The sequence below is a fragment of the Triticum urartu genome, chromosome 5A (genome assembly GCF_056163025.1).
Source record: "Triticum urartu cultivar PI428250 chromosome 5A, HENAU_Tu73, whole genome shotgun sequence".
Classification (NCBI taxonomy): Eukaryota; Viridiplantae; Streptophyta; class Magnoliopsida; order Poales; family Poaceae; genus Triticum; species Triticum urartu.
The window spans coordinates 537,151,639-537,162,354 of NC_141877.1; the positions used below are offsets into that span (position 1 = coordinate 537,151,639).

The 10,716-nt window shown below is 41.5% G+C and overlaps 1 protein-coding gene and 1 long non-coding RNA gene across 2 annotated transcripts; both read left to right on the forward strand.

Moving 5' to 3' along the window:
• The first annotated feature begins 3,159 nt into the window (after positions 1–3,159).
• Positions 3,160–5,951, forward strand: LOC125510355 (uncharacterized). Its single transcript, XM_087523341.1, has 6 exons — positions 3,160–3,185; positions 3,335–3,423; positions 3,653–3,971; positions 4,047–4,268; positions 5,268–5,371; positions 5,661–5,951. Exons 3-5 carry the CDS (start codon positions 3,653–3,655, stop codon positions 5,369–5,371), a joined length of 645 nt encoding a protein of 214 aa, XP_087379467.1. The 5' UTR covers positions 3,160–3,185; positions 3,335–3,423; the 3' UTR covers positions 5,661–5,951.
• Positions 5,952–6,929: 978 nt separating this feature from the next.
• Positions 6,930–10,359, forward strand: LOC125510356 (uncharacterized). The gene is made up of 3 exons (XR_007284559.2): positions 6,930–7,559; positions 8,788–9,113; positions 10,111–10,359. It is a non-coding gene; the product is annotated as an uncharacterized LOC125510356 (long non-coding RNA).
• Positions 10,360–10,716: the final 357 nt, after the last annotated feature.

Below are 10,716 nucleotides of genomic sequence, written 5' to 3' on the forward strand. Positions count from 1 at the left end.
TCAAACTATTGTTTTTATATAGTGGACACTACGAAATTCACAACCTTACTAATAGGCATGACAAGAGGAATTTAAACTTTTCTGTAAAGAAAATGAGCAATACAATATTTTCATATTTCAAAGAAAGCTAAATTTCATCAGCTTGAAAGTGGGCGGCGTTTCTAGATCGAAGCTGAACCTCAAAGCTTCCATCGATATCACTCTGCTCCAAGTCCTTTGTTCTATTCCGAGTTGTAGACGGATCGCTCGCTCGCTCTCCTCCAAATCCTATGTTCTACTCCGAGTTGTAGACGGATCGCTCGCTCTGCTCCAAGTTCAGAAAAATATTTGAAATCAGAGGTGTTTCTAAAAGAAGTAAAAAGATTAAATGATTAAAAAAAATTCATTTAGGTGGAAGGAAAAGGGATGGTGGAGCCGGTGGCCATAGTGAGCACGTCCGGCCGATTAGGCGTTTACGAGAAACAGTAACCACCAGCAGTCCATTTGTTTTTTGAATACCGAAATCCCTCTATCCTTCTTGGATTCAATTCCATTTGCTTCCCTCTTTCCTTCTTCAAGACCGAAATCCCCCTCTCTTTTTCCTTCTATGAATTCAATTCCATTTGCTTATCTGCTTCCCTCTTTCCTTCTCCATTTGCTTCCTTATTTACCTATCCACTCTTTCCTTTCTTTTCCCTCTCTTTCCATCATTATTTCCTCCTCTTTTCCTTCCTTATGAGGCAATTTATTTCCTTCCTTATTGATTCCCGAAACTGCTCCTTGATTCCCAGCATGTCAAACTGCCTTTAGGATCCTATGCACATCAGATAGCATTGTTGGTCTTCATTTACAATTAGTCAGGGGTGGCAAGGTTGAAGCTCGGGGATGTATGTGCTTTTGTACAGAGCAAATGCATGTTGTTATGAATCAGGAGTGGCAAGGTCGACAAACTGGGTCACGGGAGACATGTTGCTGATGACAATAACAATGGACCGATTGATAATTGGGCTATTCAAAATGGTAGTTCGGAACATGAAACATGACCCGAGTCAATTGATCTGGGTAAATAACACAAACTTCAGATTGTTAGTGCATACTGAAATTTAAAATTATAATACGAAGAAATAACATTATTCATTGTCACTTATGATGCCACGGCCTGAATAGATTTTGTGTCATGCAACTTGACATCATGGGTCAAACATAGTACGTGCTAGATATATCATTGATTACTGTTTAGGCGTCTGGATAGTGAAGATTGCTCACATATGTCAAACTATTGTTTTTATATAGTGGACACTACGAAATTCACAACCTTACTAATAGGCATGACAAGAGGAATTTAAACTTTTCTGTAAAGAAAATGAGCAATACAATATTTTCATATTTCAAAGAAAGCTAAATTTCATCAGCTTGAAAGTGGGCGGCGTTTCTAGATCGAAGCTGAACCTCAAAGCTTCCATCGATATCACTCTGCTCCAAGTCCTTTGTTCTATTCCGAGTTGTAGACGGATCGCTCGCTCGCTCTCCTCCAAATCCTATGTTCTACTCCGAGTTGTAGACGGATCGCTCGCTCTGCTCCAAGTTCAGAAAAATATTTGAAATCAGAGGTGTTTCTAAAAGAAGTAAAAAGATTAAATGATTAAAAAAAATTCATTTAGGTGGAAGGAAAAGGGATGGTGGAGCCGGTGGCCATAGTGAGCACGTCCGGCCGATTAGGCGTTTACGAGAAACAGTAACCACCAGCAGTCCATTTGTTTTTTGAATACCGAAATCCCTCTATCCTTCTTGGATTCAATTCCATTTGCTTCCCTCTTTCCTTCTTCAAGACCGAAATCCCCCTCTCTTTTTCCTTCTATGAATTCAATTCCATTTGCTTATCTGCTTCCCTCTTTCCTTCTCCATTTGCTTCCTTATTTACCTATCCACTCTTTCCTTTCTTTTCCCTCTCTTTCCATCATTATTTCCTCCTCTTTTCCTTCCTTATGAGGCAATTTATTTCCTTCCTTATTGATTCCCGAAACTGCTCCTTGATTCCCAGCAAACTCGAAGATCCTTTTAAATTACGAAGTTTGGTTTGGAGGGAGCGATGTGGGACTATTTGAAACCTGAATGAACCTTCCTTATAGCACAGATGGAGCTAGCTTAGTTGGTTGTGTCAAAAGTTGTTGGACACGAGGTTACAAGCTCGATTCTGCGCGCAACAACCATTATTATTTTTGCACGGTTGGGCTGGATGGGCCGGAAAAATAGGCCAGGACGTGGATTATAAACAGATCGAGGGAATCGATCGACTCTGACGGATGAAAGAAAACAAAATTTAGTACCACCTCGTATATGTTTTAAATTCCAACTAAAAGCGTAAAATCACGGAAAGAAGCGTATTGTGACAGTGAACCCACGGAGTCAATCCGTGCTTTATTATTAGGGAAAGATATTAGCATAGAAGTGATCAAGCAAACTGACACCTCTTTGTTACAAAGAAGTATGCAGACAAACACATCAACCTTTGCCGGTCCCAACATCTTCCATATGCAGCTTCCTGTCAGAGCAAACTGATCCCTGACACCTAGAAGACATGTGTAATTACGACTGCCTCATGCACATAGCAAAAATGTTTCAGACTCTGTCTTCTTTTGTTTTATAGTCGTTTAAAATTTGTCACGCTGCTCCTCTAGGTGGTCTTCTTTAGTTTGATGTACTCTTCGCTTCTGTCGCTGAAGAAGCGAAGGGGATGGAGGAAGAAAACTGAGATATTGGCTGTGGGGTTGTGGATTTGTGTTCTCTGACTCAATATCCCCTTGTATTCCTCATGCACTCACGAAACACCTTGCCCTGAAATTTCAAAAGTGGAAATCGAGTGGCGGATCAACATTGGAAGGAACCCAAACTAACCTATTCAACGGTGATTTCATATTTGTCTTTCCAACTCTGATTTAGTAGTCTTTTCGTGCTGTAAATTGCAGGTTTGGCAAGAAACTTCGGCTTAATTTTTTTTAATAGTGATCTTAGTAGTATTTTCATGCTGAAGATTTCAGATTTGATAAGATACTTTGACTTAATATTTTCTATGGTTGTATTCCAGAGAAATATTGAGGTGTGAAGTTAGTATACGAGATGAAGAATATCCACATCATCTGTATTGGTAGTGTACCATTCTGATTTTTGTTCCTGTCGGATTTGCAGATAGGTGCAGCGGGAGTGATGTTAGTAGTCTTTTCATGCTGTAAATTGCAGTTTTGTCAATACACTTCGTCTTAATTTTTTTAATAGCGATCTTAGTAGTATTTTCATGCTGAAAATTTCAGATTTGATAAGATACTTCGACTTAAAATTTTCTTTGGTTGTATTTCAGAGAAGTAGTGAGGTGTGAAGTTAGTATACGAGATATAGGTGCTCCACACCATGTGTATTGTTGCGTAAACCTTCTCTGATCACTTGAAGGTACACCCCACAGCCAATATCTACGATTTTTTGTCATGTTTTAATTCTCTGAATCTGTTCATAGATCATGTACGCTGTTATTTTTCCTAGAGTGGTAACCTATATGTACTATTTTCAATGATGATTTGATATTTGGCTTTCCATCTGACCTTGCAGTTTGTTTACAAACAATAAAGTTCTTCAGAAATCCCTTGATTCTTTGTCATTTCTCAAACATTTGTGTTTTCAGATGGGGAAGAAAAATCCAAATGCACGTCGGTTTGCCTCAAGCGAACGTGCCCCGTCACTGGATGTAACAAACTCACCTCTAAATGCAAATGCAGAGAGTAGTTCTGCTGCTCGACAGAAAGGTAACCAATCATGGTACATCAGATTGTCTGATGAAAAGAAAGCAGAGCTCCTCGAGAAGCGTCGTGTCGCCCGGCGTGAGAAGAAGACTGCAGCCGTACAAAGTGTTAACCATGCCCGGGTATCACAAGAACATGCTTCTTCTGTGGGGTCTGAGCAATTTGTCCCTTTGAGCAACATCACCAACACACATATAGATGGTATGTGCTCCCATTTTGTGTCCTAATGCATTGATGCATCACTTGTACATATCTGAATCTCCTCCTACATGACAGTTGCAGTATGTACGGCGGCAAGCTCCGCGGGTACTGCTCATCTTCACCAAAACAATATTGCAGGCAAAAAAAGAAGTCCACAAAGTTGGTATGCTGGACTATCCGACGAGCGGCGAGCTGAGTACATACACAAACAGAAGATGGCCCGACTCGCAAGGAAAGCAGCAACTGCCGGGGTGAATGTCCAATTGCCTACATCATCTGCCTCGCAAACTTCATCTGGTTAGACCACCAACATGTTACCTTAATTATTTAAATGGGCAATACTACATCATTGTGATTTTCGTCTCGGATTGATATATGATAACACAGGTTTGATATCCTGTCTTCATTTTGTTGTTCCCTGTCCATAAAAGTTAGTGGATTGCTTCATTCTTTTTTGTTAAACTTCTTTGATTGCTCGTAGATTTTTGCATTGACAATACATAAACAAGACAAGAAGCTGGGATATACAGCAAATTAGGAGCACATTCTTGAAACTGGTAGCTAAATAAAAACTGTATGTGGTTGGACTTCTGTATTTTTAATCAAGAATATGGTCCAATGGAAGATAATTTATTATGAGTTGTTGACGTCTTCATTTCAGCTTCATCTACGCTTTACTTTTATTTGATCGTAATTTAAAGTGCATGACAACTTCATTTATGTTATATTTGGATAACAAATCCCTTCAGCTATACAAATTTCTCAAGCAAAGTTCATGTAGCCCATTATCTCATAAGCATCCATGTGTCTTATTTTGTCAGTCAGGTTACAAACTTTTCGTCAATTGCCTTCTCTTCTATTCTTCCCTGTTTTTTTGGCCATCATTAGAATCACACTCTACTCAACCAACATTATCCTGCCACTGGTGGCGGCAGTACCTTTAGGGTTTCATGGAATAGATAAGCATTTTATATCGATACCTGTCCTAATCAGCAGATCGTTACTATAGTTTGTTCAGTATCAAAACCTTGCATGTTGTGCCTTCATTTTAGTTTTCACATAAAGCCAATGTATTCCCCTGTTTACAGTTTCATTGGATAGAAGCCAGTACTGAACCACTTCCCTTTATTGCTTCGATATGATTTTTAAGATTGTTTCTTAAGGGTGTTCAATCTAACTTATCAGTAAAAGAAGCTCACTGTTCGTTCTGCCTTGATTCGCTGGCCACATTTCTTTGGTTGGGTTGGCGCAGGCCAATGTCCAGGCTGCTTTACTCACTTTCTTTGCCATACACAGGTCCTTCTGTGTGTCGCTGCTGTCAGTCTCGGGCTTACTGCTTGGAGAACAGGAGGAGCGTCAGGGCTCTTTGCTGCATCTGTGGGGGTACTGGCCAGAAGTAGGTGAGCTAAAATACTAGGCCCCATCTCTGCTTGATCTGTTCAGCCAACTGAATTTGTTCTCCTTACTTATTTCTGTTTCTTTTGGTGTATGTGAAGTGATACAACTTTATTTCCATTGCTGCCATCTTGCTTTTCGTGAGCTAATTCTGTACAATCAAGCTATCGTTTATAGTAATGAGTGGACAATGGCCTGATACAGGTTTCGCTGCAATGCATGGTTAAGTGTTGTCCTACCTCCTATCAGAGGTTATTGCTGTCCATATTCATATGCATATGCTTTTATTTTCAGGTTATTGTTATCCATGTATCACACAAGCTGAGGTGGTCACCTTTGATCTAATACCCGCGAGTCTTCTATATTGTCTTCATCCTATTCGTGCTAAAACATACTCAGGGGCGATCGCCTACCTGAACGATTAAATGGATCAATATTCTGGACATTACAAGCTGGGCCAGAGTGGGCCATATGGAGGTACATCAAACATAGGAAGGGTGGACAGGAGCAGGCACAAAAGGACCTACACCAATGTACAAGGGGATCATGATCTAGGAGAAGCGAGGCCTGGACGACAGGTGGTAGAGCAGCATGCCTAAGAGAAGCACAAGTTACCACTACTATTCAGCAAATGACACAACCAGATATTTATGGATTTTCCTTAACTGTAATGACTTCATTTGTTCTTGAAATGGAGAATCTTATGTATGTCTCTTGTAATTGCTAGTAATGAGATATATAAGTCTTTTCCCCTTCAGTTCAGATTTACAATATACTAGCAAATAACTTTCCTATCTGTTGTTGGGGATATCGCTTTAGAAATTGTGCATGATGTCCTTTGTTATAGCTTTTAACTACAGCAATCATATATTACTTCTGGTTCTGAAGTGCGGCAATTCAAGGTTCAGATTTACAACTTGATATCTACGCATCGGTAGTCATACTGTAGTTTTTTTAATCAAAATTTATTTTTCATCTCCATGGATTGTTTACTGTATTTGCCATATGTTGCGGCTATTTATTTATAAACATGAATTTTGCGATGCAATATGTTTTGGAGACTGAAAAAAATAAGCTCCGTGACAGCACAAATGGACTCATTATCTTTTCAGTTTTATTATATGCTCTTTGGGTTGGTAACAAATATATGCAAAGGCATGTAAAATATATATTTTTCGTCGTCATAAAACTCTCGATCGGTATCCACCGACCCATTATCGTCAAACCCTATCTATATAGATTTGCATGGTACTTAATGCATGTGCCTTTCTGAACATTGTACGTGTCTGAACTAGGGAATGGACACAAAAATTGACGTGTTTGTCTTCTATCTCTAAATATAAAAAGGTTATATATGCAAAAACAGTCTTATTTGTCTTTTCTTGATTTGCAATATTTTCTATGCAACCAAACTATCTTTATACGCATGTTATGCTCATACATACTTGTATATTAGTTGAGACGTGCATTTGCACGTGCAAGCTTGCTAGTACTAAATGAATAGTGAATAGCAGTAGCCCGTGTTATATACCCGCGCTACTACTATGTACCTCCGTATCCCCTCCTGCGCCGGTTTCCCGTTCGTCTGTCGACGCAAAACGAAACAAAACGAAAATATCAATGACGAACCCCCCTTCCACCCCACTCCTCTTCGCCTCCTCCCACCCAACCCCGCCGCCGGTGACCTCCTCTTCCCCCACCACCGGTGCCCTCTCCCCTCCCCTCCCAGATCGACTAGACCAGATCCGGCCAGGCTCTCCATCCCTCCTCGCGCCTGAAACACTAGAAGCCCCTATTTTTCCTACCCAAACGCCGCCGCACTCCGCCGACTCCCCAATCCCCGCCGGCGACCTCTACCCACCCTCTCCTCTGCCCCTCACTTTCCCTCCAAAGGGAAGGCCCCAGACCGGCCGGATCCACCATGCCCACAGTGGGGCTTCCGGATCCGACGCCCGCAACCAGAGGAGGAGTGCCTTCCGGATCCCATCTGCTCTCTTCCACAATTCCACCCATGGAGGTCTTCTTCTTCATCTCCATACCTGATTCGTGAGCTTTTTTTTGTGTGTGCAGGTTGCTCTGATCCGATCTGGTGAAGGGGGCCGTGGAGAAGCTGCTCCCATCTGCCAGCCAAGGAGAAGCTGCTCAACATCACCACCATCTGCTCCAATTAATCCGCCTGTAACGTAACCCGAGGTGGCATCTCTTCCTTCGTTCAGATTTGGCCGCCCACGCACACTTTGGGATCCATCTAGTTTGGGTGAAACGGAGGGTGCCTTATTTTTTTGGTTTCTCTTCTGCTGTGTCAAACGCATCAGCAGCTCACGTAGCTTCTTGTTGGTAACAAATACGTACATCAATGGACCCAAGTAGCCTGGATGTACTCCCTCAGTCACAAAATAAGTGACTCGACTTTGTACTAACTTTGTACTAAAGCTAGTATAAAGTTGAGTCACTTATTTTGGGACGGAGGAAGTATTATTTTTTGGTAACAAATACATTGACTCCAACCATCAATTAATTCTGTACTTATTGCAGATTTCTTGGCCGTTGCACTTGGATTGACTCAGCAACACTTTAGTTTTACTTCCCTCTAGCTGGCTAGCTAACATTTTTAAGGTTCAGTGCACCGCAATAAATTGTTGGGTCAAATTCTGCCCTGATAGTCTGATACACACCCATTTACTTCACTGATGATGAATGGGTTGTAGATGTTGTCGTTCCGTGTTATCCAGGGTTCGCTGCTCTTTAGCGAGAATCATTTGAGTGCTACTAGTACGTTGTCTCTTTCTTGCTCGTGCATTTTTGGATTCCTCGCCATGTCATGTGTTAGTAAAGTGCTAAAGCCGCTTTCCTGTGTACCACACTAGACATGTTAGCATCATTGGCATATGGTGGCTGTGTAATCACCAACATGGCAACATGTCTGAGTCGCTTGTTTTCTTTTTGCTTCTGTTCGCTTGTTTCTCATCCGTAGAAAAATTTCTAAACTCATTCACCAGCAGGTTGCTTTCCTTCTATCATAAGTATTGCCAATTTGTGTATACCTTGATTCAGAAATCAATCACATCTTGATTCAGAAAAACCATACTACACAATTATGCTATTTCCTGACATGAGAAGAACACCCCAGCGCATAACTAGTCTGTAGACACGTGCCATGGAAATTCTGCCATTTTCTTGGGTTAAAGAAACATTTTCTTTTATTCAGTCGTGGCATGACACCAAAAGAACCTAGTATGTAACTAATGCTATATAGATTCGATTCTTCTGAAACTTATGCTTTTTTTGTTCGAAGACTGAACTTATCCATTTGATATTGAAAATTGAACATCATAAGTCAGATTGCCATGGGTTCATAAGTCAGACCTACTTCTGTTTTTATGGATCTTGGAAATATGATTGATGGTGCATTTGGGTTCAGGTAAAGGAGGGAACAGTTCTGAGCACTCTGCAGGTGATCCAGAGGTTGATCCCAGTTCTATTTCGTATTTGATTGCCGGTCTGATGGATTGCTACTACTGCTAGTTGGTGGTCATGGCAGGGACAGAGACGGCCACCGAGCGAGCGAGGGAGGGCCCATGGCGCTCTCCTGCATGAGCTGCCCGTCCGTTGCCAGCGGCCCCTCCGTGCGCCGGCACGCGGCGAGTCCGCCCTCGTCGTCCGTCGCCTTTTCCTTTGCCAGATGCATTGGGAGATCGGCCGCCGCCGCCTCAGGGTGGCGCATTGACGCCATCGCCGAGAACTGAGGTGGGTGCTCCCTTCTCGACTTACTCTGTTCCGCCGGGGTGTTGATTCTCTCCGCGCTCTTGGCTTCTCCTCCTAGGTGAGGCGGCGGGTTGGGAGTTGTGCGCGTACATGTCGTCTTGGATGATGAAGTTGCCTGAACTGGACGTAGTCACCCCTAGAGCCCAGATTCCTCGACTGAATTGGCCTATTGACTTTTGTGCCTCTAAGCTTCCTCCTAGAGATGTGTCGCCTTCTGTTCCTGCATTACCACCACCATTCTTTCTGCAATAGTATCTGAATCCTGCCACTCTGCTGCACCGTTACCAACCTTACTTACTGTCTAAAACAAATTCAGTCGCCATTCACAAGTCGGAACAAGATAAATGAAGTGGGTTTACGAATTTGAGATCATTCTCACTAGCTTTGGTAACTTAGAGATATTTAGCATTCTTAATGAACCCCTAGCATCTTCTTTGAGTTAGTAATGTTATTACATATGTCTGTACTGTTGATGGTTACTACTGTTAGTTATGCACTTGAGTGATGGGTCTGTAGGATAATAAGATCATCAACTCTGCTACACAGGGTCTGTAGGATAATGCTGATCAAAATATTGATTTGTTAGGACTAGTTTCCTAGTGCAAATGCACTAAGAAAAATCATGCGCCAATTGACATTTATGCTAGCTAGCTATATTCAGTTGGTAGGTGCTCGTACTTAAACTGCACATTTAAAATTTAAGCTTCGGTAGTGTTATCTATTTAGTCTGATTTATACACTGCATTCCTAAGCTAAAATATTTTTTGTAACTGAAATATATAGTCTGAGTTTCATTCAGTTATTTGTCACTTTTTAACTGAATATCTTTTTGTAACTGAAACATATGTGTACTTACAGTGCATATTCGCATTGTATCAGAATCTTAGTCCTTTTCTCCTGTATCGTCTGAGATTATGCTTCCTCTCCATTTATTCATTATATCTATATGCCTTGCTGATGCTCATTTCTATCGCTGCAGGATAATGAGATATTGAAGCGGCAGAGTGAATCCATGAGACTGTAGTGCAATTGCACCATTTCATTGAATATTACTCAGGAATAAGGACATTTCAATGGCAGATTAGCTCTATTTTTCCTTTTCATTTTTCTTACTATTGGAGTGAGGACATGTAGAATGAGAAACTGTGTGGTAGCAGATATGGCAACTGTGTGATAGTAGAATCAATAATAAGGAATATGGCAACTGTGTGATAGTGACATTTTTCCATCACTATTGTTTCTCGGAATTGTATGCATAAAATGAAATTGGTTGATTTTTTTTAAATCCTAAATAGTTAGTAGTAGCGTGGGAACAAATCGAGCGCTACTAGTAGTTTGAATACTAGTAGTGCTGGTATTATAAGCACGCTACTACTAGTTCGTTAGTAGTAGCGCGGTTGGTTCTGTAATAGCAGTAGCGCGGGTGTCACACACGTTACTACTAACAAAGTTAGTAGTAGCGCGGGTACCCGCGCTACTACTAACTATTAGCTATAGCGCCTTATTGGTAGCGCGGGCACCCGCGCTGCTGATAGGCTTAAAACCCGCGCTGCTGCTAGGCTTTTCCCTAGTAATGTAGTACTAA

Bases quoted from the DNA above. Each gene is read 5' to 3' on its own strand.
- LOC125510355 (XM_087523341.1), top strand. From the start codon at position 3,653: ATGGGGAAGAAAAATCCAAATGCACGTCGGTTTGCCTCAAGCGAACGT. The intron at 3,972-4,046 runs GTATGTGCTCCC...CCTACATGACAG, and splicing joins CACCAACACACATATAGATG to TTGCAGTATGTACGGCGGCA. The intron at 4,269-5,267 runs GTTAGACCACCA...TGCCATACACAG, and splicing joins TGCCTCGCAAACTTCATCTG to GTCCTTCTGTGTGTCGCTGC.